The 27911-nt window shown below is 45.6% G+C and overlaps 1 protein-coding gene across 5 annotated transcripts in view; it reads right to left on the bottom strand.

Annotated features, from left to right (window-relative positions):
* Positions 1-237: 237 nt before the first annotated feature.
* The window catches only part of GNG4 (G protein subunit gamma 4), a 56990-nt gene continuing 29316 nt past the window's right edge, over positions 238-27911 (bottom strand). For all 5 annotated transcript variants that reach the window (XM_018557703.1, XM_018557698.1, XM_018557702.1 and 2 more), the window contains exons 3-4: positions 18103-18210; positions 238-476 (exon numbers count right to left, since the gene is read on the bottom strand). In XM_018557703.1, coding sequence (XP_018413205.1) covers positions 348-476; positions 18103-18201 — 228 coding nt within the window. In that variant the 5' untranslated portion in view covers positions 18202-18210 and the 3' untranslated portion in view covers positions 238-347. The remainder of the gene's footprint in view (positions 477-18102; positions 18211-27911) is intronic.

Raw genomic sequence — 27911 nt, 5'->3', positions numbered from 1 at the left:
ACACAAACATACACATACATACAGTATGCCCTTGTGATTTCTCTTAAACTTGCTTTGTTTTATAGCCCTCTCAGTTGATCAACATTTTCCCTGATTTGCTTCAATACAGATATGCCATTTTGTAACTACAATTATGTTATTAGGGTGCTACACTAGAGTAACTGCATTGTATATTGTCGGTAGTGCTCTTTATCCCTGCCACTCCAATAAATGGGCACTACTAAAAGTAAAATATGTTATATAATACATGAGCTATTTTTTTATATTATGTTTGTCTGTAATCTATAGGTTAACTTAAAGTCACATTATACTAATATTATGCACAATGTGTGTGTCACAAAACCACATTAAAGAATAGTACAAAAGAATTTCTTCTCCCTAAATGGGTTTTCTGAGGCAGGCACTGGAAGTATAAGTGGATCTTCCCTAACATGGGCGTCGCAATAGGCCATCAAATCTGCAGCAGCTTTGGATATCTGAAAAACGAAAAAAAAACAATATAGCAGTCAGCAGTCCCCAGGTACAAATGTTGTAATAAAATGTTTAAAATAAACCATCATAAGACAAATGTGTAGAATGCCATTGCTGGCCTCCTTTCTAAAATGCTAGTTCCCTTACTGTCATATTCTTCATTGCTTTCTCTGTCACTGACCTAGACCAAATATAGGGATAACCACTTCCAACTTTTCTCAGACAATAGGCTTAATTAATAAACCTGTTTTTCTTTTGTTCTTGTGTTATGTTACATATGGGGATCACACCACTATGACGTATCAGCAAGAAGTGCAAACAATTTTATAGAGAAAAAATAAAAAAAGGAAGTACTCCTAAAAAAAGCTGCTGAACAGCATTTGTCAAAAAAAAATGCAATAACAAAAAGCTTGAGTAAACAAAAAAAAAAACAATACACCTTAGTCCATTTATACACTTAGGGGTGTTTATAAACAGTTTGCAGAGACATTCACCCTACCAATCTTTGTGAGGGTTTGTTCTGTGCAAATGGAGTAAAAAATGAATGTTCTTAGTATATTTTCTTTTCAGGTTCAATGTAATACTCACTAAATATTGCATTATGGCCACTGGATGTAACTGAGGAACATAGGAAATAAGTATTTGCATCCAGAAAAGAAAACTTGGCAGAGCTGAGTAGCAGAAAATCGCATTATCCAGAAAAGAAAACTAGACAGAGCTGAGTAGCAAGAAATAAATACTTAGGGGGTTATTCACAAAGCTGCCAAGGCAGCTGAGTGAATAACCCAGCCGAAGCGAAGTGAGTCGAACGACGTTCGAATATTCACTCTGGCTCAGCCGTACATTGGCTGCTAGACGTGTTTTGTATGCGCCTTACCAGGTCACGTGCGCTCGGCATTGGGAGGGTGTCCCCGTGCCGATGGGGGTCTCTTCCCCACAACCCTGACCCGGCCGTTGTAATAAAACAGCTGGCTGGGAGCTACCTGGATCTGAGCGGGCGTTTTTAAACGTCCGCTCAGGCACGCCCACTTGCGCGCACCGCTCGCGAGTGGGAAACTGCCTAAATTTAAAAACAGGCAGCAATGGCTGTTAACGTACAATCGATCCGCCGGCTTTAGGGCCGGCGGATCACTTGTATAAGCTGCCGGTCCGTGTCCCCCTCCGCGGCCTCCCCTCCCGCTGTCACGCTGGTCCCGGGCTCCGCTGTGCTTGGTGCGAGCCCGGGATTAGCATAGTGGCTCTGTGACAGGGGATCTCCCTCCGGGACACGATCTCCCTCCGGTCCCTTCTCCGGTGTCAGAATGCGGAAGTGATGTATATTACATCACTTCCGCGTGCTTGTGTCACTCTCCAACTTCAGACGCTGGAGAGAAGCTGATGAAGCAGACCTCTGCTTCATCATCTTCTTTGGAGGGTCCTAGATGACATTAGAGGTCTTGGGGACCCCTGATGTCTCCATAAAGAGGACCTGTCACATCATCTTTGCTATCACATAGGGGGTTTTCTTATCCCCCTATGTGATAGCAATAAAGTGAAGTGGAAAAAAAAATAGGGAAAAAAATTAAAGTTGCAAAAATGTTTTTAAAGTTACACATGAAAAAGAATTAAAAAACAATAAAAGTGTTTTAAAGTCCCCATCCATACATACACGCATGCAAACATGCGGCGGGTTTCATACGTGCGAAAACGACAATTGCGCCCATTACGCCGCACATGTTACATATTGCCACGTACGTCGCAGTGAGAGCAATAATTCTAGGGCCATTAATCACTGATAACACTAAACTGATGAGCGGTAGAAGCTTTTAAAGAGTCGCCTATGGTCAATTTTGGGTATGGTAGTGTTTTGCGATTTCGCGGGTGGGCACAATATTAAAGCTTGACAAGTTTGTGTCTATTTACCCAATGTGACCCCGTCTTTTATATTTTACCAAAAAATTGGGTAATAATGACTGTTTCCTAAGATAATGGGGAAAAAAACATATTTTTTTCAAAATGTTCAGTAATTTTTCCTTAATATAGTAAAAAATAAAAACCCCAGTGGTGATTAAATCCCACTAAAAGAAAGCTCTATCTGTCCCCAAAAAATGTTATAAAATTAATTTCAGTACAGCGTTGCATGACGGAATAAATGTCAGTCAAAGTACTGCAGCGCTAAATACTGAAACATGGCCTGGCCAGGAAGGGGGTGTAAACAGCTGGTCAGTAAGTGGTTAAAGAAGAAAAAAAACAATTGGGCGGAACTAGCAGTGACAGCTAGCTCCGCCCAACGGTTTCCTATTGGTCGGCACCTGCTAGAGTCTTCCAGCATGTTCCAGCCAATTAATAACAGCTGGGAGGAGACGGCTGTGACGTCACAACCGGCACCGCCCATTTGTTATTGTTTAATGACAGATCAGCTTCCCCAGGTCATTTGGGGACGCTGATCTGTTATTACAACTGGGCGGAGCCAGCCGTAAGATCACGGCTGGCTCCGCCCAGCTGTCATTTGCGGGGGGAACAGCTGGCCTTCGGCAGGCTGTTCACCCTGCTTCCGCTGTCACTTCGGCTCAGTTGAGCAGAAGCATATGGGTTCGGCTCAGGTGAGCTGTTCATCCGCCTCCGGCTGCTGTACGGTCTATTGTGAATAGCCCGTACAGCAGCCCTTCGGTTCGACTGAACCGAAGGGTTCCGGCAGTCGAAGAGAGCCGAAGCTACAGCTGTATCCTTCGACTCAATAGTGAATAACCCCCTTATTTTCTAGTGTTTATAATGCTGTATTTTCTGTATATTACATTCAACCAGAAAGGAAAATAAACATTTGTTTCTGTCTCCATTTGCACAGAATGACTGTTCACAGAGAATTGCAGAGTGAATGGCTATTCAAATTGTTTATAAATAGACCTCTTAAAAAAAAAAAAACGCTTGTAAATAATAATGGAATACCCACAACAAACAGTCATTGACAAAGGCAGGTAAAAAGAAACGTGTAAAGGTTGATAACTTAATCAATCTTTTTTGTAAACGCATATATATTTTTTGCTGTTGTTGTTCTAGTGTTATTTAATTGATGCCAAGCCTTGTTTACCTCACAATTCTCAGATCTCAATTCATTAACATGCATAACACACTTTATTTTGCTCTGTAAGTGTTGGTATTTTACCACTACTAGTGCTATTATATCACTGTGTTATCTTATCATGCCATATGAAGGGTCAACTAACAAAGATTAATGCACAGGTTATCACCCTGTTAAAATAACACTAGCTTGGGGGTGTGGCCAAGCAATGGAGCCGTAAAGGTGTGTGCGCTCTGAGCTCTGATCCCGGCTGTATCCTTCCAGCTGACTACTTACAGTAAACTGTCTCCGGGTCTCCATGTCGAGGGGGGGAAATCACACAGAGCCAGCAAGAGTTCCTCCCGGCGCGCCATCCCTGGGCAGTTCTCGCTTGCGGCTCCGGGAAAGCCTCTCCTCAGCATATGGAGCCGGGTGGCCATCTTGCGCCCCACATGGTGGGAGCATCCCGATCATCAAGGACAGGTATGGAGCAGTACTCTTCTGCCTCGGTCCAATCAGAAGATGAGCAGTCTCCACTACGCTCGCCTAGGCTGGATTCCGCTCACTCTCACCGAATCCATCCGCCCAGATATCGCTGGTGCTGGCGTCGGCGCTGGGGGATGAACTCAGAGCAGTCTTACAGTCGCTGGCCACTAAAGAGGACATTGATCATCTGGCGCAGAGTGTGGAGGGAACACTGCATAGGGAGATTGGAGCAGTCACCCACAGGGTGACGCACCTGGAGAGCAGGGTGACAGCGTCAGAGTCCTCCCATGATGTGCTGGCGGAACGGGTAGCTGCTCTTGAATCAGCAGCTGCTGCCCAGAACAGGGCCTATGCGCTGCTCTACCTCAAGATGGATGATGGCGACAATAGAAACCGCCACAACGTGCGCCTGAGAGGTATACCGGAGTCCACCACTGGAGCGAACCTCCGATCCATGGTACAGGCGATACTGAACCTACTACTTGATCCTGACCCCCTGACATTGATAGAGATGGATAGAGTGCATAAAGTTCAGGGCCAACGAGGCGTGGGTCGAGACACCCCTAGAGATGTCTTGTGTCGGATTCATTTGTATGTCCAAAAGGAGGATATCACGAGACGTGGATCAAGAAGTTGGTGGAATTTCGATGGAGCGGTAATTACCTGATCTATCTAGGCATACAGGCATACTCTCTACCTACGGCGCCTGATTCACCCGCTTCTCAAACTGATTTCCTCAGTGGGGGCATCCTACAAATGGGGTCACCCTTCCCACCTACATATTTAGAAGGCTGGATCTACTTTCGTTCTGATGACGCCTGAACACCTGAGCTCTTCGCCTTCTTGGGAACAGATCCCGTGGAGGTGCCTGATTGGCTGCTGGTTCCTGTGTCTTCCTTGGACCCCCATCCACAACGGTCACGACGCGGACACTCCCGCTTCCCATCCAGGAGAGCTCCGTCAGCGGAACCCACCTCCAACAGGGCATGTTATTCTGGATGAGGCTTGCCTTAACCCTTTCTTTTACAGGTCCACCCATACATCTAGTGGGGTTCCCAATGTGTTGCCAGTAGTCCATTGATGGTTTTCTATGTCAACTCTATGCACTGGGTTACAGGGGCCCACTGCTCCCCCGGCTCTGAGGTTGACTCTTGGAGGGGGAGTGGACAACTGCTGCTGGACGGATGGTGCCTGGGTGCTGTGGGGGGATGTCCCTTAGTGCCGGGGGCCTTATATGTTGATTGGATAAATGGTGATACACTGCGCTTGTAATCAAACTTAAAAACTCAGTTAATAGACCCTATAGTCAGCTACCATGCTAATAATATATAAATGTGTAAAAACAAATGCACTGCGCTAAGAAATATGAAACAATATAAACAATCAGTGTAACAGTAACTCCAATAATAAATAAATCTGTGGAGACATAGAACACATGTTGCATTTCTACAGGAAACACATTTCCGTTCCATTGCTAAAAACTCGTGTTTGCAACATTTAGCTACAGTGGGTGACGATATGGGTAGATACGTCTTTGTGAAGGGAAGACTATTTGGCCCCCAACTCGGACCACATCTCCTTTTTGGAGAAGTGCTTTCTTGCCGTGGTTGAGTTTGTGGAGGCGATCGCCGTTATAGGGGGGGACTTCAATGTTGCACTTGACCCGCAATTAGATGTCTCCAAGAATTCATCGCATCTTTCGTACTCCTTCTTGCGGCGTCTCTGTAAACATTTCCTAGCGGAACAGTTGATAGATATCTGGTGCCTCATGCATGCCAGAGACCGCTATTACTCGTTTTATTCCTCTGCACATCGAACGTACTCCAGGATAGATTATTTCTTAATCAAGCAGAGTGACCTTCATACAGTGAAACGCACAACTATAGACGTTATCACGATTTCTGATTATGCACCGATTCTGATGGAAATGCTCCTTCACATGGAAATATCAAGGGCATGGCACTGGCAACTTAGTGACCTTCTCCTTGACGATGAAAGGCTAACAGCTTGGGTCAGTCGAGATCTCACAGACTTCTTCCTCCGGAATCGGGTGCCGGAGTCCCCCCCACCCCCTCACGGCATGGGAAGCTCACAAGTGTTTTGCGGGGGGAATTTTTATTTCACATGCATCCCATGCTAAGAAGATACGCCTAGAAACTGTCTCTAAGCTACTTAGTCAAGTTGGAATCCTGAAAATGCAACATAAATGGACCTTGGCTGAGTCAGTGGGGACAGAACTGTGGACTCTACGCCAGCGCCTAAACGACCTGCTATTGGGCAAATTTAAGGTGTGCCGTTTTTATTATGAATATGGCAATAAGCCTGGTAGATCCCTGGCCTTCGCCCTGAAAGAAGCCGGAGCCCACTCATTTATCCCTCACATTACAGCGCGCGATGGAGGTCTCTTATGCCACTCAAAGGACATTGCTGCTCGCTTTCAGGAATTTTTCCAAGAGCTCTATAGCCTGGAAAGACCACAGTTGCCTGAGTTTACAAGGTTGAAATTGGACAGGATCCAAACTTATCTTGCTCAGTAGGGCCTTCCCCATTTAGACGCTGCAGAGACGGCTGATTTGGACTCCCTGAGGAATGGTCAATGGTGCTGAAACAAATGAAGCCGCATAAGGTGCCAGGGCTGGATGTATTTTCCCTTCGCTACTATAGGGCGTTCGGTGATCAGTTGAAATTGCCATTTCTGCTGGCATATAACTCTCTGTTATCTAACCATCCCTTCACTATAGACATCCCTTCACCTCCGCGCCTCCATCACGGTCATACCAAAAGAGGGGAAATACCCTGCGCTGTGTTACAGCTTCCATCCGATATCCCTGTTGAATGTCAACTTTAGGCTATTCGCGAATGATCTTAGTGAAACATCTCCTGAAAGTCATTTGCATGCTTATTCATACAGACCAGGTGGGCTTTCTACTGCGGCGGGAAGCAAAAGATACAAGCAAACAGGATGGATACCGGCACTCCAAAGCAAATAAAGTACATCGATTTATTCAAGTACTTGTTGCCTAGTCAAACACTAAATACAATGTTACATGGTACTACAGGATCCCCTTCATCAAGCAAACAAGTGATGAATGCAAGTGAAACATTCAAACTATCGTCACGTACCAGGTAAGAGACCGGAAGGTGAGGAGGCTTCTCTGGCGACTCGTGTCCCTCTGCCCCTGGAGGTGAGGACAGGGAGCAGATAGACAGTGAGGAGCATGAGTGCCACTGATGGGAACCGACACCGTGCACCGTGTAGTCCACAAGCCGGAGGTCCACCGAGCAGATGGTAGGAAGCAGGAACGGGAGGCAAAGGCAAAGTCCAGAAACAGGCTGAGGTCAGGGTCAGGCAGTAATCCAAATAGCACAGTCCAAAACAATCCGGATCAGGCAGGTCACAGGAAACAAACAGGAAGAAGCACACAGGAACACAAGCTGAAAAGACCATCAGCAAAGGAGCAAGGGCAGGCTCGTTCTTATATGGGGAGCTTAATCCAGATAACAGCATCGCTTCCTGTGTGACAGCCGTTGCACGTGTTTCCACGCACTTCCGGTTTGTGCGCACAATGGCGCTTTTCCCGGCCACATGGAGATTTGGCTTGCGCGCATGTGCAGCCGCCATTTTGCCCTTACAACTATATACACACAAATAGTGATTGTGAATCAATCCGAGAGTCTCTCTGACATCATCATGACATTACATTCCCTCCAAAAATTCAAAATACAGTAAACAGTTGCTGACGATACAGAATGCAAAGCAATGTGCAGGCAGTAAAAATACAAGAGAACACATTACCTATAATATATGCATAGGAGGCCACGAAAATGCATCTCAGCCCTAAGGGTTGCTATGTGCAGAAACCGCTGCCCATGTGTGTGAAAGCCGTTAGGCAGCACTGGAGGAGTGGTCTGCTGCTGTCAAAAGGTACCAGGCCTGCCCACAGCCACGCCCCAAGCATCATGTCACAGATGGGGGAAGCCGCACATGAATGACGAGGACTTGGCCATGCCCCCTAGAACGAAGACCAGCTGCCAGATAGGCCATACCAGCCCTTGCTGTGCATGGCGTCGGCCTCGTTATGGGTTGCCATGGTACCAGCGTGACGCTGGCTAGCGGAGGCCGGCCATGATAGCGAACGGCGCGTAAACACGGCATAGTGGGGACAGTGTAACTGTCATGGAGTGCATAAAAACATCATAGTAAAGTGGTAATGTGAAAAACATATACGTGGGAGGGTAACAAAAATTAAAAGAGCTGGATGGCAAAACAGGTAGTAATGGGCTACCTGTCTTGTCAGGAGATTCAACCTTTCTGGGAAATGGTTTATAAAATAGGAGCACATTTTATTAAGGTTCAGGGACTTTTTACACCTGAGATTGCGTTATTGACCAATTAAGGAAGCCAAGAAAGGCCTATTTCGATTTTTCTTATTTGCTGCAAGTACAGTAATAGCTAGATATTGGAGGCCCCAAGATACCCCGCAAATCAAAAACTGTGTTAAAGAAATTAACTTCTTGAGAAGGGTGGAAGAGTTAGTAGCGTGATCTAAGGATAGGTACCCACAATTTATGGCGACACGGAATCCATGGATAAAGCTTGACATTACTATTATGGGCTTACCAGGAACGTGAGGTTTATCTGTATGGCCATCAGGGGGAGGGGGGAAGAGGAGATAGGAGAGGAGAGGAGGAGATGAGACTGTGAAATTTCCTTTTTCTTTCCTTTTTTTTTCTTTTGGTTTAGGGTTGGGAGGGGTTTTGTTTCCTGTTTTTTTGGTTTTTTTTTTTCTTTATTTCTCTTCTCTCTAGCTGAGACCCTTAAGGGTAAGAATGGTTTTAATGCTAATGGAAAATTTATAATGGATGTTTTATGAATATTTTTCTTGCTTCTCTTTCTGTTGTTGTTGATTTTGACTTGTTGGTTGTTGTTGTTGGCTTCTTCCCACGAGAGTGTCTTAATATGATGTTTATTATTATTTATTCCGTTCCTACAACTCGAGTGAGAGTTAACGGGACGTACTCGGAATACTTCTCGCTCTCTAATGGTACCAGACAAGGATGTCCACTGTCCCCCTTGCTTTTTATTATATCGTTGGAAGCGCTGCTGTGCAGAATTAGAGCTAACTCAGATGTTTCTGGACTTTTGCAGGGACCTCAATCTCATAAAATTGCAGGTTTTGCAGATGATCTTTTGTTCATATTGACTAAACCCACTGTTTTTCTCCCGAATTTGATGCAAGAACTAACTGCCTATGGGGAGGTCTAAAAGTTCAAAATCAATCTGCAGAAATCTGAGGCCCTTAATCTCACGGTCCCGACATCCTCCATGTCTGGCTTACAGTTGGCTTTCCCTTTTCATTGGTCATCTACACATATTACTTATCTGGGGACGAAACTCCCGGCATCAATCAATAAAGTGTTTGAGACCAATTTCCTGCAATTCCTTACTAAGATCTGACGCGACCTGGCCAAGTGGTCAAGACGAACGCTCTCTTGGTTCGGAAGGAACAGCGCCCTCAAAATGAATGTTCTTCCGAGATTGCTCTACCTATTACAGACTCTTCCTGTGCGCGTGCTGGTGTCATTCTTGAAGTCAATCCATAAGGAATTTGCGTCCTTTCTCTGGGCGAACGGGACACACAGATTGAACAAAACCATCGTTGCACTGCCCAAAACTCAAGGGGGATTGAATTTCCAGACCCCTTATGGTACCATCTGGCTGTGCATATGGCACGAGCCTTTGAGTGGTGTAATGACTCCTCCGATAGATAAACGGTGGCTACACCTGGAACAGGCCTCCTCCCCATGGCCACTATAGCAGGACTGCTTTGGATGACTACGCCCAAGGAGGTTCTGCAGCATCCGCTTATGAGAAACACCATTCATGTCATCAGGGTGGAGAATTGTTCACTTTCTACTGGAGCGACTCCATCAGTGATGGCCCCGGTAATCGGAGACTCAGTCTTTGTGCCAGGCCTAGAAGAAAAATCGTTCTCTCGCCTTCTAGTATCCAATAAGTTCCGCTTCGCTCACTTCTGGCCTACCCAGGACTACCTATGTCTGCAAAAACTTGCTGAAATGGTAATGCCCCCGCCCCCCTCTCGAGATGGCAGGCTTTGCAGCTGTGCCACTTTCTCTCCGGTTCACTGGGCTCCCCCCCTGCCAATTCGACTTAACTCCGTTTGAGATTTGCTAAACCGGGGAGGCTGTTGACCATGGATTTTCCAGGGCTCATACGCTCTTAGCTCACCCACTAGACCTACACGAGCCGGTATTCCTGGCTAAGTGGGAGAGGGATTTAGGAGTTACCCTCACTCAGGAGCAGAGGGATACAATCTTTAATTTCACGCATAAGGCCTCCATGACCAGCTCTATCCAGGAAACAGGATATAAAATCCTTACCCGGTTGTACTTTGTCCCTGCCAAGCTCCATAACATGTTTGCTCACTCTTCCCCAAACTGCTGGAGATATGGTTGTAAAGTCGGCTCTATCGTTCACATCTTTTGGTCCTGCCCATGCCTCAGAGAGTTTTGGGATGCAGTTCTCTGAATTGTCAAACAACTCACGGGGCTGTCATTAACTGATGATTCGGCAGCAGTGTTGCTTTACCTATCTCTGCTACCCAGGGCCTGCTATCGCCAGTTTCTCCTGATTCACCTCTTCAATGCAGCTAGGGCCTGTATACCCTTGTGTTGGAAAAGTACGGACCCACCCTCATTGGGGCTATGGCTCAAAAAAGTAGACGAATTCCGAGTAATGGACTGTGACCCTACATCACATGGATAGTAGATTCAGGAAAACTTGGTTTTAATGGTTGGAATTTCTATACTCACAGGAATGCAGGGCCTTAATGACAGCCTGACCTACTTGTTAGTTCTAGAGACTTCATCTCTGCTGGGTCATGTTACGGTTTGTATTCGTTTCCTTTGTCCCATCTGTGTCATAGCTTGTGTCTGTCCAGTCGTTGTGGCCTGTCCCTCTGGCTCCTTTATCCACTTGTATATAGCCGGTCCTTATGTCGGACTTCGTCTGTGTTTCTATGGTCCCTGTGGCCCTTGCTAGTCTTCACCTGTTCTCCTTTCCCCGCCTGCTTCCCTAGTCCCCCTTCTCCTGACCTTTCCTTTATGTCCTCACAGAGCCTAGCTGTTTATCAGAATGTGCATTTATCCTTTGTAGACTGAGCCAGTGATCTCATACTAACTACGACTATGTAATTTTGGGCAATTCACTCAGTGCCTACTTAACGCCATGTTAATGCCTCTGTGGTTCATATGCTTGTATATTCTGGGCTTTGTTTGTGTGTTTAAAAAATTCAAAATAAAGAATTTATGAAAAAAAAATAACACTAGCTTCATACTGTAAATTGGTATTTAAAAAAAATAACGGTGGAGGGGTACAGTATATACCTCCATTACCTTGGTGGTCAGTGAGAATAACTTCATTACATTGGCGGTCAGTGAGAATAACTTCATTACATTGGCGGTCAGTGAGAAGAACTCTGTTACATTGGTGGTCAGTAAGAATAACTCCTTTACATTGGCGGTCAGTGATAATACCTCTGTTACATTGGCGGTAAGTGAGAATACCTCCGTTACATTGGCGGTCAGTGAGAATACCTTCGTTACATTTAAGGTCAGTGAGCATACCTCCGTTAGATTGGCGGTCAGTGAGCATACCTCCGTTAGATTGGCGGTCAGTGAGAATACCTCCGTTAGATTGGCAGTCAGGGAGAATACGTCCGTTACATTGGCGGTCAGTGAGAATACCTTCATTACATTGGAGGTCAGTGAGAATACCCCTGTTACATTGGAGGTCAGTGAGAATACCTCGGTTATATTGGCGGTCAATGAGAATACCTCCCTTACATTGGCAGTCAGTGAGAATACCTCCATTACATTGGGGGTCAGTGAGAATACCTCCATTACATTGGCGGTCAGTGAGAATACCTATGTTACATTGGCAGACAGTGTAAGACCTCCTAACATTTTATTACACAGAATTTTGCCAACATTAACCCATCAGTAGCCCCAACGGATGTCACAGGATTCATTAGGACACATTAATTTTGCTCTATATTGTATATAAAATGTGTTTGTAGTGTAATTGGTCGATTCTACAGTTAATTAATTTGCAAGCAAAAAAGCATGAAAAGTGATTGCGAATAGCAGCCAAAGAAATTACAGAGTGACAACAGAAGTGATGTAATACACATAACTTCCAGGTTCAGTGAGGAGAGATCAGCAGCTGGGAGTGTGCTGATCTCCCTCCAATTGAAGAGGACAGACCTGCTGTGCCTGTCCTGGGCCTGCACAGGGAACAGCAGAGAGGGGGCAGGCACACTCAGCGGCACCATACACGCGATCAGGTGGCGGTATAGCCGTTGGATCTCTTATATATGAAACAGTCAACGCCGGCTGTTTTTAAACGGCTGCCGCAGCCGTGATCTTGGTAAGGCTGCTTAAGGACCGCAGTTTATCTATGTTAGGTGGCCCTGAAGCTGTTAAACATTAATTTAAGGTCACTTGTTATCTGCTGTTCATTATGCTTTCTTTAGTGAAGATTTATGGGGGGTTGTCCTTGTATTGGGGTGCCCCATGGTAATAGACTTGGGGTGTCAATGCCTGTGGCTTTACATATATCGCTTCAGTAGATGATGGTCATTCTGTTCAGTGTTGCTATAACATGGCCATCATAGTTATGCTTTCTGGAGTGGTGCACTTTGGGGTGTCTTATTGGGGTGCTCCACAGTAAACTATTTGGGATGTCATTGCTTGTGGCTTCACATATAGGGACATACAGGGCACTAGTAGCTGATGGTCTTCCTTTTTTCTATATGCTTCTGAGATCATTTCTTTGACCTGTAACTTTGTTGTGACCTGTAGTAACGCACTGGAGTCCAGTGCGTTACTAAGTCCAGAGTCCAATTCATATACTGTTCTGCATTGCTGTATAATGTATTGCTGGTATTTGTAGTCCCCCTACAGCTGGAGTGTAAGTGTCTCTGGTACAGAGACTGATGTGACTGGTTCAGTGTTCTCTCTTCAGCACTACGGTATATGTCAGAGCTATATCAATGTATAATAATAATAGTGTGCGACTGTGGGGGGACATTGGAGTGTAACCTCCTCTGGTACAGAGACTAATGTGACTGGCTCAGTGTTCTCTGTACAGCACTGCGGTATATGTCAGAGCTATATCAAAGTTACCGCCCCCCCCGTAACTTGTTACCTTCATGTACAATCAGGAAGGGGGGTCTTCAGGAGGCGGAGCTTGGTATGTAGCAGGCTTTACCAAAGAGCGATCAGGAAGTGGAGCAAAGTTGCTTGAGTGGTAAGGTAAGTGTTTAAGCAGCCCGACGATGGGGATGGGGAGGGAGAACTCGCACACAGCCTGCACAGATCTCGCAGCCCACCTGAGAGCCCACACAGCCCACCTAGGAGCCTGTACAGGTTTAGATGTGCTAGTTGATATATGAAGCGCAGTTAGTGAAAAGGGAGGGCAGTTAGTGTTAGTGATAAGGGAGTACAGTTAGGGGGTTTTTCACAAAAGGGTGAAGAGAGTGGAGAAGGCAGGAGAAGTGAACAATCTAAGCCAAAATAACTGATTTGGAAAAATTCTCCAATTCAGCTCACTTTCCAGTTCTGCCTTCTCCAAACTCTTCACCCTTAGTGAATAACCCTTTTAGTCTTTAGTGATAAGGGAGTACGGTTAGTGTTTAGTGTAAAGGGAGACCGCTTAGTGTTAGTGTAGGGTCCTGCTCAAGAGTCTACCTTGTGGAGGCAGGCTTCATAATTTTTGGGCTAAATATTGTTTCTTATTCTTAAATATTGAATGCACGGATGACTTGGAATACACATTTCAACTTCATATATTAAGTTGTAACAGTGTTAAAATAAAAGAAAGTGCACTGAAGGCCATTGGGCGGACTCGATGGGACAGCCGGCGGCGTGGGGGCCCCAGGCCTAAAGCTGTGTAAGGGGCCCCAAAATGACGCGCTGCCCGTCTTCCTGATACCGGAAGTCCTGGGCTAGGCATTTGGCGCGTATGAGTACCCACATACTCGGCATCGGCACCGATACTAGTATTGGTATCAGTGCATCCCATACTTGGTAGCAATTATTTTCAGAAGAAGGCCAACAAAGGCAAGTCCGTATATTATTGTCATGTACCTTTGAAGAGTTAACCAAACCCAAACTGGTATTTATTGTAGACAGTATTTATCTGTCATATTTACTGATGTACAGTATATGTTTACTCCCTCTAGTGGTGATATTCTACCATTTTCTAGCAGATAATTTGCACCTACACATTCACCATAGCTGTTATAAAAACAGGTTAAGTGGATCACTCACACATGGAATCTCTCTTGATCTATCACAAGAGGGCTTATGCAAAACTGAATATTCAATCCTAAATTATCTTATGTATAGGTTCACCATGAAATATTTATATTTTCCCTCTTATGTATCTTAACTTATTCTGGACATTAGAGATTATCTGAAGTCTGATTTTGGCCATAAGCCTAATGCTAGAATTATTACAAACAACGGTCACTTTTAGAAATGGATTGCACAAAAATTGGTGATCCTTAGTTTGTTGTGGTGAATGATTGTTTATAACCAAAAGTTCTGTTTTAAAAGAAATAGAATGTATTATGAATTGATCATGTATTGCTGTATGTATGGCCAGAATGACAGCTACTGGTCTCACAACTTTCTGCCCTCATACTAGCAAACATATGAAGCCTCAGCAACAATTTCCTGTTAACCATTCAGCCTCCAACAGGCATTTCTGCAGATCGAATATGAAAGTGAAACACGTTGGGAGCATGAGCAATAGGAAATTTTTACTTTAACACAATTTTCAGACATCAACTCAGCGCCCACTTACAATCCCGCTGTGTCCACCGGCCGGCATCCGTCTTCCAGGTTCCGTCCCTTGCGAACGTGCGCGTCGCAGGGGGGCGGAACCGCCGGGAATTTTAAATGTAAAAAAAATAGGAACAAAAATGGGAAAAAAGAAATTAAAAATCAGACCGCCAGGAAGGTTAAGTTACCATGTTCCCAAGTGGGTGTTTATTTTACCAAGGAATATTGAAGGCATGGTGAGGGTGTAGCGCTCACCCCCTAAGGAGCCGCTGGATGATTGGGTCTTCCATAGCCTGTCTAGGGATTTCTAGTAACCAGGCTGCCCCAATAGCACTTACCACCTCCAGTGGCGACCGACAAAGCGTAGTCCAGACAGTAGATAAAAGCTGAATTTCTTTTATCGCTGAACTTCAGAGAGAGAGGGTCAGGGTCAGACACATACAGGACGAGGTAGACTCCTATAAGAAATAGAACAGAGTAACTGCTGCCATCACAGACTAGGACCTTGCCAGACACGGCAATCTGTCCAGAGAACATCAGGCAAAGCAGTACTTCAGAAGTCTTCGTCTAGTCTCGGGAGGGGCACCGCCAAAAAATAAGCCCCCCCCCATCTGGCTCTTCCACTGCTACTGTGCCACCCCTTTCCTCTCTCACCGCCTATGTGTGCCCCCCCAACTCTCCTTCACTGGACCTCCAGATTCAGGCCACAGTGTCAGTATCAGGCTAGTCCCCAGGCTTCAGGCCCAGCCAGTTCAGTGGGTAAGCAGCAGCCTTCCCCCAGGGAGGCCTGGGGGAGGGAGACTCACTCTTACATCAGCCACACTGGGCAGTTATATCCTTTCCCAGCATGCATCACTGGCCTGTACCTTCAAGTGATTGGCTAGGAGACACAAATGCTCAGAACAATCCTTATTGGCTGCTCTGCTCTGTGGCATAAACACACCTAGCAACAGGCAGATACAGCATCCATAGATTGTTCTGAGGAAATGAGATGAACATAACTACAGATCTATCCCAGACTAACTACAGTCTGAGAATAACTACATTTCACAGCACTCCTGTTGGCAGGGTGCTACACGGGTATCATGATTTCAACTTTTATTTTATTTCTGTACTTTTTTGCACAAACATTTATTTATGCATGAACTTTATCTAGTGGCCAGCTGTCATCATTTTACTTTATTTGTTATTACTATATAATCCTCTGCCTATTCCACTGCATCTAACCTGGAGGCCCTGACATGGAGGAGGAACGTGAATCCACGGAAAGACCACCTTTTTCTAGAAGTGTTATTGTTATGAACGAAAAGTTAATCCTCTATTCTGATCAGCTCCGCTGGTAAGCTTATGAACTTTTACCTACATCCAGCTTTTTCTACAGTTGTCCACCGTTTAAAGACTATTGGATTAATTTACAAAAGCTTTAACAAATGTATTATGTAAATTAATGTGCATAATGTTCACTTTTCTAAACATATGGTTGTGGTTAATTAACAAAAGAAATTATGTTTATTGTTTGTTTGTGTTATATTGTATTTCTTCAAGTATTTTTCCAAAATTACATAGTATTATAACACTCTTTTTCAAATACAATGATTTGAAGAGGATATCACTCTTTAAGATACTGCTAGCTTCTTCTTGGCAATAATTGTGAAATTCTGTTAAGTGGAGTAGGAAAGGGAGCTATCTATCTGAAGTGCAGATAGTTACTGTATATACTAATAATAATATACTGGTTCGAGAAATGGAGGCTTCCAATAGCTGAACATCCATTTTATGTAAACAAAATGACTGATTCTACACCTATGCCATATTTATGTTTGTGAATTAAACACTTTTATCAGAACATTAACATATAATACACAAATGTAGTTGAAAAAGCTCTCACGTCCTAAACTGGGAGCACATGGATCGAATTCCAGACAACTCAGCAAGAATTGGCCGAAGTTTGTTCTGTGGGTGTCCCTATCCCCATGACAAAAGTAAATAATTAGATTTACTTTTTCGAGGGAACAAGCTTGCCCATCTGCGGCCCCGGACCAGCTCGGGAGGGCATCAGGAGGTAAGATGGGAACTGTGAATGCGGAAGTCATGTGTAATACATCACTTCTGCATTCACCTGTCAGTCATCTGGCTGCTATAGCCAGAGAGAAAAAGCTGATGAAGCAGATCTGTGCTTCATCAGCTTCCTTTAGGGTCCCCAGGTGACATTAAGGGTCATAAAGACCCCTAATGTCTCCATAAAAAGGACCTGTCAGTGTGCCTTTGCTATTATATAGTGGGATTGTTATCCCCCATGTGAAAGCAATAACAATAAGTGTAAAAAAAATAAGTCACATATAAAAAAAGTTTTAAAAAAACTAAAATGTTTAAGTCCCCCACCCCCACGTTTGCGCACATATAAACGTAAATACGCGTTCGATGCGCCAGCGTGCGAAAATGACAATTGCGCTACACGTTACATATCGCCAGGAACATCGGAGTGAGAGCAATCATTTTAGGGCCATCAATCACTGATAACACTAAACTGATGAGCGGTAAAAGCTTTTAAAGCGTCGCCTATAGCCAATTTTGGGTATTGTCGTTTTCGGAGGTTTCGCACGCGCGCGCAATTTTAAGGCTTGACATGTTTCATGTCTATTTACCCGACGTGGCCCCATCTCTTATATTTTAGCAAAAAATTGGGTAATAATAAATGTTTTATCATTTAATTTAGGGGAAACAGTTGGTTTTTTTCGGTAATTTTTCCTTAATATATTACAAAATAAAACGTAGTGGTGATTAAATACCTCCAAAAGAAATCTCTATCTGTCCCCAAAAAATGGTATAAAATTCTTTACAGTACAGCGTTGCATGACGGAATAAATGTCAGTCAAAGTACCGCAGCGCTGAATACTGAAAAATGGCCTGGACAGGAAGAGGGTGTAAACACCATGGACTTCAAGTGGTTAATACCTACCAAAAACATAATTTGCACTTAATTTTTTGAAATATATACTCTGTGTTTGGGTGAGTGCTCCAGTTTTTTCACATTAAAAAAAATGCTGTAAATAAGGTTATAAAGTGCTGCCACGAAATCATGGGGGGAAAAATGGATTAAATAGATTCAAGTTCCATTGCAGTATGATGAGGTTTGCATAAAAGGCATTGAGCTAAAACTTTTCTCATTCATTTTTGTTTGTTTTTATTCTCTCTATTGCAGGAAAAAAATGATTTGGTATAAACATATAATAAAATACCTTTATTCTGTCCATGCAAGCTTCCATCTTGAGTTGCTCTACTGCATTCCGTGCTTGGGAGATGCTAGTTGTGCTGTTGTTAGACACAATGTCCTTCATTGTACGATTCTAAATGCAAAAAAAAATGACAAGGTTTAAAAATAAACTCTAACTTAAATACAAACTGTGAAAAGAGATTTTCAGCTCACATATTGCAAAACAAAGTATAAACAATCATTTTTTGGTGTCAGCCCCCAAAAAGAAATTAGGATTTGAGTTAATTTGTGACTGGATCAACAGGCATTTTTCTTTATTTGCAGGTTTTTTAAAGGGATAAAACACAGAGAAATATACATTTTTTTGCCCTGACATAAATTTCTAGGCCTGTAAGACTGTCACTCTTTTGCATCTGTGTCAGATCGCAACATCATTTTGAATGTTAAACGTGTATTGTTTCTAAGCAGTTTAGGAACAAAAGGGAGACATCTAGTGTCTCCTGAGTATATAGGTTTCCATTTGTCTATTTATGTAGGTGCTGCTGGTTTTATATGATAAAGTAAAAGAGAGACACCTAGTGGTGATTGTTGTAAATGCATCACTATACCTGCTATAAATACAAATGATTAGTGTAGCTGGATAGACCTGACGTTCCTCCTGAAGACGTCTTTGATGATGAAATGCGTCGGGGGCGGGGTCTATCTGGCGCTACACTGATGCGGAAGTGCAAACTGTTTGTCTTTTGCAAGTTGCTCACGTTTGATGTGGGTTTTTAAAAAGCTTATTTCAATAAACTCATCTCGACTTACTATGCAATGAGAGGCTCTTTTTTCTTATAATTGCGGGGACCTCATCTCCTACGGGATCTTGTTGTGGAAACATACAGAGAAAGAGCTGGGCAGCCTGCTAACATACAACTAAGCCCTTTGGCTGTGAGCTTGTGAGCTTGTAAGGTACTTAAAAAAACGTACGATCTGCCTATCTTGCATAGGCAGATCGTACTTGCGATGATTGCAAGCCACTCCCCCTGAGGGGCGGGCTTCCGATGACCGCAATGCCGAACGGGCAGAGTGCGCTTGTGCACACCGGCCCGTACGGCTGTTATCGTACAGACATGCCACAAACCCGCCGAACGTCGTACGATGCTCGGCGGGTTTTCGAACATGTCCGTAAGTTCAAAGTCGTGCGACCTTACAGTAGTAGAGGTCGCACGGCTTTCACACCTTACGATAATCGTACGATCGCGGGATTTCCCGCGATTATCGTAAGGTGTGTGGGGACCTTTAGGCCCTGTTCACATGATTTTCAGGTCCGGATCAGGTGCGGATCTGCAGACGCGGTGCTATGTGTTTTGCCGCGTTTTGGCCGCGTTTTTTTTTCCTGGAGTGGGGCTGTCAGTATGTTAGCTGCAGTGTATAGACATCAGGGGGTCTCTATGACCCGTAATGTCACCTAGGGACCCCCAATGAAGCTGATGAAGCAAAGATCTGCTTCACCAGCTTTTACCGGTATTCTGTACTGGAGAGTAACACTGAATGCAGGAAGTGATGTAATGTACATCACTTCCTGCATTCGGGGACAGGAGAAGAGATCAAAGGGAGATTGCGTACTGATCTCCCTTTGATCTCCACTGAGAGCGCTGCCTTGCCGGTCCCAGCCGCACCAGGCATAGTGGATCTTGGGACCATCAGTGGCGGCGAGGTACGGGGGGAGGGGTGGGCGCACACCCGCAGCTCATTCAAGTGATTGTGCATCTCTAGAGATGCCCCATCGCTTGAATGTAAACAGCCATCGCTGGCTGTTTACATGCTGACAGTTTCCGCACTCGTACGCGCGCTGAGCGGTTGGAGGGGCAGGACGTCTTAAGACGCCCTCCCGCTCCTACAAGACTCCCGGCTGGCCGTTCTGGAACGGCCATGGACGGGAGGTGGTTAAACCAGAGGACGACTGGTGCTGGATTGTAGAGTGGTAAGTCTGTGGGGCACAATGCTGGAGAGGAGGAGTATGGAAGCCAGAAATGTTCCTTTTTAAAAACAAAATTGTCTGGAGATTTTTGTCAGAAGCTGGAATTGGGCTTTAAAGTGTTGAGAGACATATATGGACTGCTAATGCTTGAAAATGCTAGTTGCCTGCCTGAAGCCTGCTAGCATTTTCAAAACAAAAAAACAAGTCAGAGATGCCATTTACCATGTTTCCTTTAAATCCCTGCCTGGGAGCAGAAGTTATGTTATACCGATAGGTTTACTGATAAGTTTGTACAACAGTGACATTTGAAGGCCAAAGATATGAACATCACATATTCTGTGTGTTAGTTCTTTGTTAGAGTCCTATTTTCCCATAATATCCTAGTGCAGTGGTGGTCAACTTGTTAAATGTAGCAGGCCCTTAATGTCCTGAGGGCCACACAAATTTTATAATAACATATTATATACATTTTGTGGGACGGAAAGGCCTTGAATTTGATAGCAGGTTTAAATGCATCATATGTATCCAGCCTGTCCCTCCATGTCCTTGACAATGCCTTGCATATTAACTTTGAAAATGGCTAAAATAAAATATTCGCCCTTCATAGACTTCAGTTGGGTTTGTATTTAAGTTTGCAATTTTCAGACTTTGCGATGCATTTGACAAACGGTCTTGCAAACCCAGGCACACTTGCTCATCCCTAGTGACTTGTCTTGGCTCTGTCCCACTCCTGTATTTTTCTGCAGGCAATTTGTAGTGGGTGGACCTGCTCAATCCCTCCTGCAGCTCTGCTTTCTGCACAGGCTATATGCAGTAGACATGTGTGATTGGTTTTGTTCCAAATCAAAATTCGGATCTGAATTTCCGAATCCCAACGCACCTGAAAGTGTCCGAATCTGAATTTCCATTTCCGAATTTCTGCTCCTGCCCGAATTTAATTCAAAAACTAAACTGAATCGGACATGTGACTTTTCTGGCCAATCAGATGTGTTTTTCGGTTTAATGCATACAAATGGGTCGGAACACGGATTTTCGTTAGGGCAACATGGGAGCCATATACAGTATATACTGTACATATAATACTAAATCTAAGGCTTCTAGACCCGAATGGCATTCAGGATCTGAATTTCCAAATTGCATCCGGGAGCTCCCAAATGATAATTCCAGCCAAACAGGAAAGGAGAAATTATGACATTGTATCTGGGTAGACTGCATGGATATTAGACTTCTTACAGTAAAATATATAGCAGTGATGGCTAGCGTTTTTGATCCCAAGTACCCAAACTGCAAAGCAAAATCTATTTATTTATCTCAAAGTGCCAACACGGAAAAAAAGTATGGTATTGTGTTTTCGTTTGGGCACTGGGGTTTAAAATACGTTCAGCATCACTGCCTTAGGCAAAATAGGGAAACACACATACTCAAACATTGAATCGTTTTATTTATTATTTTTTACTTTTTTATCACTTTTTTTTTCTTTTACGTATTATTTTTTACTTTTTTTCACTTTATTGCTATCACTCAGCCCCTGTGTGATAGCAGTTGGAGGTGACAGGTTCTCTTTATTGAAGCAGGCTTATTACAAGTGATCTTGGCGGGATCACTTGTACTAAAAAAGCTGCTTCCCCGCTTAACAAAAAAACTACCTGCCCAGCACCCAGAACTGCTTGTGCTGGGCATCAGGTGAATTCAACACTCCTGTCTAGGCTTGCGTGCCACCAGAGGGGCCCCTGCGTGCCCTCTATGGTACGCATGCCATAGGTTCACCACCGCTGGTATACAGCATTTTCACAGCTGCCATCTAGGAATTCCTAGTGGACTGTGATGTGAGATGCAATAAAGAGCTTGCAATAGCCTCTATGCACAGGTACTGTTAGATGGGATAGCTTAAGGAATAAAAGGATGACTTCAACCCCCAAAACTGACTTACAAATTTATCACCGACACTTACCTATATCATCCTCAGAGTGTATAATCTAGTATCTTCTATAGAAAAAAAATGTTAAAATGGGGTAATATGGAAAAAGTTATCTCTTCCTTGCATAATGTAATCTGAAAAAAAAAATTTTATACTAACTTGTCCCACTTCCAGTAAAATCTTTACATTAAATGTAGGGATGCACCGAAATTTCGGCCTCCAAAATATATTGGTTGAAAATGGCACTTTTGGCAAAATGCAGAAAGTACCATCTTTTGGATGAAAATGCAGTGCATTCCTAGTTTCTCTCCTCCCCTCTGTGCACTGCTCCGACAATTTCCGTTTCAGCCTGACAATTCTTTCATTTTCGGTTTAAAAATGTAATTTCGGTGCATGTCAGATGCCTGCATCTGTCATTGTTTGCTGTGGTTCCATCTGGCAACCCCTACACCATAACTGTGATTGTGTGTATCGGGTGGGAGGTTTCTGTAGCTTTGCTCTGCCAGAGAGCGATGATGCCAAGTTCAGGAAAGAGTGGTGGGACAGGTAGACAAAAAGTCTTCTTTGTAGGGTTTTTATGTTTTGTTTTAAGGAGACAGAGTTGCTTTAGCCAACTGACAAACATGGAACCCAAGCAATCACTTGATTTCTCCAGTGAGAACATGATACAGGATTCAGTCACATGACATTATTAGAGTTTTTACTTTGTCTCTGATGTAATTTTCTTCCTCTAAACTACTCCACTCTATTGTGTATTGTCTGTAGCTGTAGTGAGAAAATGTGAAAGAGGTAGTGCTTTAGAAATGGTTTATGCTGCACTGATACTGTTTTTTCGGTGTCAAGTATTAGTACCGATATTTTTTTTCAGTAGTCGCCGATACTGAATACCGATACCAGAAGTCCCATTAAGGAAGCCGAGCGGAATGTAATGACCCACTGCTCAAGTTCTTGAATAGCCGAGAAGCCGGCTCCATGGAGCCAGCTTTCTGGCCAATCAGAAAGCTGGGGGTGGGTAATGACTCGCCGCCTGGCTTCCTGATTGGCTGGGAAGCCGGGTCCACATGCTCTCTCATCACCAAATTATGAGGGAGCATGAGATTGGCTTCCCGGCCAATCAGGAAGCCGGGGGGTGAATGATTACCCACCCCCTGGTTTCCTGATTGGTGGGGATGCCGGCTCCATGCGCAATGGTGACGAGGAAGCATGAAGCCAGCTTCACAGCCAAACAGGAAGCCGTGCAGAGTGTAATGACTTGCTGCCCGGCTTCCTGATAACGAAAGTTCCGCTATTGGAATAAGCATCGGGAGTATTTGGGCGAGTACTAGTATCGGTGCATCCCTAGTGTTTTACACACATAACTTCTCCATTTTGGATTTATTTTTGTAAAATAAATATTGACACGGTGTAAAATGTTATGTGTTGTTGTTCACCCAAGGTTGTATTTACCTAATTTTAAGACCTTCTTGGGACCAGATACTTCAAATTTGAAGAGAGTATTTTTTTTTTACACGACTGTACATGGCAAGCTAAAACAAAATATCTATGGGGGCGTGGCTTGGACATGGCGGTGTGAGGACGCACGTTTGAGGAGCTCTGCACCCCGTCGGCTCACCCAGTGGTACCAGTGACTTTACTAACCTTCTCCCTGCATGTCGAAGGACCATGACACCCTGCAGACACCTGGTGAGCACCCAATCTTTTCGCTTCTTCCTGCGCTCGGGTACAGCACACAGCTCCTGCGCGGCCTGCAGCATGGGGCCTACTAAGACCGCCACGCCGTGCCCGGCTTCTAATACTTGATACGGACGGCAGGCATCCATGCGCCCACTCCGAGCCCACCTCCCTCCGCAATACCCACTCCAGTGATCCTGTATAGGGAACCTTCCCCTGATCCGCCACACGTCCTCTCACAACCAGAGGCCCTTGAAAGATCTGACGGGGACTGGCACTCCATTCTGCCACATCTCTCCACCAAACAGGGCATTGACTCCATGGCAGACAGAATAGTGCACGCGCTGCTGCGCCAAAAAGTCCAAGAGATCAGGAACCGGGTTGCCTCGTTGGAAGGTAGAGTCGAGGTAGTGGAGACGGCGGCCTCCTCCCTTCAGGACCGTGTGGCCTCCCTGGAAGCCTCCACTGCTAGCCTACACCAGCAGATGGTCACCAATTGCCTCCAGTTAGATGACAACAAGAACCGCAGCCGTCAGAATAATATCCGCCTCAAGGGTATCCCCGAGCTACTGACCTACGGTCCTAGCAATTCTGAACCACTACTTGGGCAAGCCACCCGGAGAGGCGGTGGAGCTGGATCGGGTCCATCGAGTACAGGGACTTCGGGTGCCCATCCGCCAATGCCGCGCGTGATGTTCTATGCCGCGTCCATTTTGTCTCCATCAAGGAGGAAATCATGCGTCGGGCGTGGGCCGTGGGTCCTATGGAGTTTGACGGTGCTCAGGTGACGATGATGCCGGATCTTTCCCGACATACCCTACGTATGCGAAGAGTCTTGAGACCCCTGCTGGACGTGATTTGATCAAGGGACGCCACTTACCGCTGGGGACATCCGTTCCACCACCTGGTCAGCAGGGGGAATGCATCTTCGCGCTGCATTCACAGGACCAGCTGCCCACGTTGTTTGAATTCCGGGGCATGGAGGCCATTCCCATCCCTTCATGGCTGGAATTTTCCTCGGAGCGCCCAGCCCCTACTCCTCGGATGTTCCAGCAAGCCCGTTTGTACAGGGGGCGCCAATGTTCCTCTACTAGATCTCCTCCAAGAACGGCACCAGTGAGGCCTGACGCCTGAGACTTTCCCAGTTCTCGGCCTGCACATATGGGAATGGATCGTCTGTTATATCCTTTTTATGCTTTAAGTTCTATATGGTTCGACTTGATATTTGACCTTTCTAGATATGTGATGGCTACCATGTTTTGATGGTGGTTACTGGGATCCCTGAGTACTCTAATGTTCTATTTCAACATTGCCGCCACATGATGGCCTGAGGTTGACCCCTTGCAGGATCCTTAATTGCAATTTAAGTCTAGTGATAGGTGCCACCTCTGGTGTCCGCAGCGGAGGGGTTGGGAGGACTGATTCGAGTTGTGGTGTGGAACCTCCAATATTAGATGGCACTCCGTTTAGTTTAGATAGGGTCTTTCACCCTGGTATATGCAAGGCTGGTGGCATCATCTGTATTGGGCCATTTTGAGGGAGACACCGTAGACCTCTTGAGTGTTAGATAGTCTCCCCCCTCCCCTCTAACCTCTGAGATTGATGGCCCCGGTGGGCACCGAATCAGTTACCAGCCCTGATGCATACGGGAGGATATGGAAGTATTTGCTCCCACCCGAGCTGCATCCCCATAGGGATGAGTGGAGGGGATCCTTCTCGCGCCCCATACAGTGGGGCTAGTGTTCCGGGGTGTCATGGTTTATTTTACAGGATTCTACTGTTTCTTCCTTTATGTTATTTCGACGTGTTCTTATTTGAATTGTCAGATGTAATGTTTTAATGAGCATTTTTTTTTTATGCCACTGTGCATACCACGGGGTGCATCTCCTTATATCTACCCAGATCTTTCTTTCTTTTGGTAGCACAGCCCCCAATAGGCCCACTGTCTCGTCTACAATCATTTGAGACAGTTTAACACTGTAGTCTACACGCTTGGTGGAGTTTTCTCCTCCTCTAGTCTACACTTCACTGTCTTCTCTATTCTCCTACCCTCTCTTCCTACCTGTTCCTACCCAACTGTCTCCTCGGAGGCCTCTTGCTCTGCTCTCATCTCTCCTACCTTTCTGTACGCTCGACTGTTCTGTCTTGAATTCCTCCCGGTCTCAACTCTAGCTCTCTCCCTCTCTCTCTCTTCCTCCGCTCCCCCCCCCCAGGGGGGCTGCCCTGCAGCTTCAGTAAGTATGGCCTCCCTTAAGCTTACCTCCCTCAACGTACGCGGTCTCAACGCGCCAGGAAAGAGACATAGAGTGTTGGCGGACGTGAAGGCGACGCAATCACAGGGGTTCTTCCTACAGGAGACGCACTTCAGGAGCGACCGGGTGCCCACCTTTGGCGGCAGAGAGTACCCGGAGGTCTATCATAGCACCTCCCCGATATCTAAATCTAAGGGTGTCAGCATCATGGTCTCCCGGTCTGTCCTATGGTCTTACAGAGCCCACTGTGCTGATCCTAATGGTAGGTATCTCTTCTCTTCATCTGGACCCCTGGTTGACGGGTCCAGAGGCACGTCACATCTATCGTACACCTGTCTTCCTAGGCTCAAACTGGAACTCAATTTGCTATGTTTGATAGACACCTGGCGCTTCCTCAACCCGGATGGCCGCGACTACACTTTCTTTTCCCAAGTCCACCATGTGTACTCTGAGATTGGACTACTTCTTTATTCAAAACAAGGACCTGCCGCCCCTGGTATCGGCTACTGTGTGGGCTGCCCACAAGTGCGTAATACGGGGTTTGCTTATGCGCCAGGGGGCGAAACTCAAACGCTCCCACACTGCGGAGCTTACACACCTTTTTTCACGACTACACCACCTCGAAACGGCTCATAAGAGATCGCTTGCGATACAGACGTAACAGATGTTGCTGCGAGTCAGAGATGACCTTAATGCTCTAATCTTCACCAAACTCAAGAGGCGCCTGCTGAAGGGAAGGCGGTCTATGTATGAATTATCCAACAAACCGAGTCGCCTCCTGGCGCGGGCACTGCGGTTCCAGAGACCGAGACAATTTATATCCTCTATTGTCTCCTCCATGGGGACCAAGCTTCACACCTCGCAGGCCATGGCTGGGGAGTTCCTCCGGTTCTATCAAGACTTGTACAGCATACGTCCCCCTAGGGGATCGGGTTTGCTCCTGGACCTGGCCTCTGGCATGCAGGCTTCCTTGTTGCGCTCGGGGATGCCGGCACTTGGCTAAGAGGCGCGGCAAGATATGGAGGCCGATATCACCATGGAGGAGCTAGAGGTAGCCATGAAACAGACACGCACTGGGAAAGCCCCAGGACTGGAAGGGTACACCTTGGCCTATTCTGAAACTCTCAATCCACATTTTTGTGGTGGCTCTCACCGCTATACTGACCGGCGCTGATGTGCCAGAGGATTTCCTCCGCTCTCACATCACCCTAATCCCGAAACCGGATAAGGACCCCTCGCAATGTGGGAGCTATCGTCCGATTGTCTCAATGTCAATCTTAAATTATTCTCCAAGATCTTGGCTAACCGACTGCTACCACACTTGCCCGGGCTCATCCATTTTGACCAGGTGGGCGATCTGGATCATATCGGCTTAGGGCCCAATATGCACCGTGGATAGCCGCCTTATACTCCCGTCCCACCGCAGCTGTGACCGTCAATGAGGCTCGCTCTAGTTATTTTTCACTCAGTAATGGGACCAGACAGGGCTGTCCCCTGTCCCCCCATAATCTTTGTTCTCACTCTGGAACCCCTCCTGTGTACTGTAAGATCCCCCCCCCCCCCCAGGACTACTGTCCCCCCTTTCTGAGGAAATGGGAGACTGAGTTGGGTCACATATTCACAGATGAGCAGCGGTTTAAAATCCTGTCGCTTGTCCATAAGGTTTCCATTGCTAATCAGTTTCAGGAACAAGGCTACAAGATCTTATCCAGATGGTACAGGGTTCCCACACTCCTCCATAAGTTTAACCCACTGGTGACTTCCACATGTTGGAGATGTGATACAGGGCAGGGGTCGATGGCCCATATTTTCTGGTACTGCCCAAGATCAGACCCTTTTGGGATGCAGTTAGGGACACTCTGAAACAGCTCACCGACGAACTGGGTGATCATCCTGCGACATACCTACTTCATATGACGGACAACTCTATGGCCAAGTACAAACGATCTCTCACCATTCACTTGCTCTCTGCTGCCAAGGCATGTATCCCATTTTTATGGAGACAAACTACCCCCCCCCCCCCCCAA

This window comes from Nanorana parkeri, unplaced genomic scaffold (genome assembly GCF_000935625.1).
Source record: "Nanorana parkeri isolate BGI_ZX_2015 unplaced genomic scaffold, ASM93562v1 scaffold296, whole genome shotgun sequence".
NCBI classification, from domain to species: domain Eukaryota; kingdom Metazoa; phylum Chordata; class Amphibia; order Anura; family Dicroglossidae; genus Nanorana; species Nanorana parkeri.
Note: the sequence above shows the minus strand (reverse complement) of the source record. Positions and strands in the feature narration are given on the sequence as shown.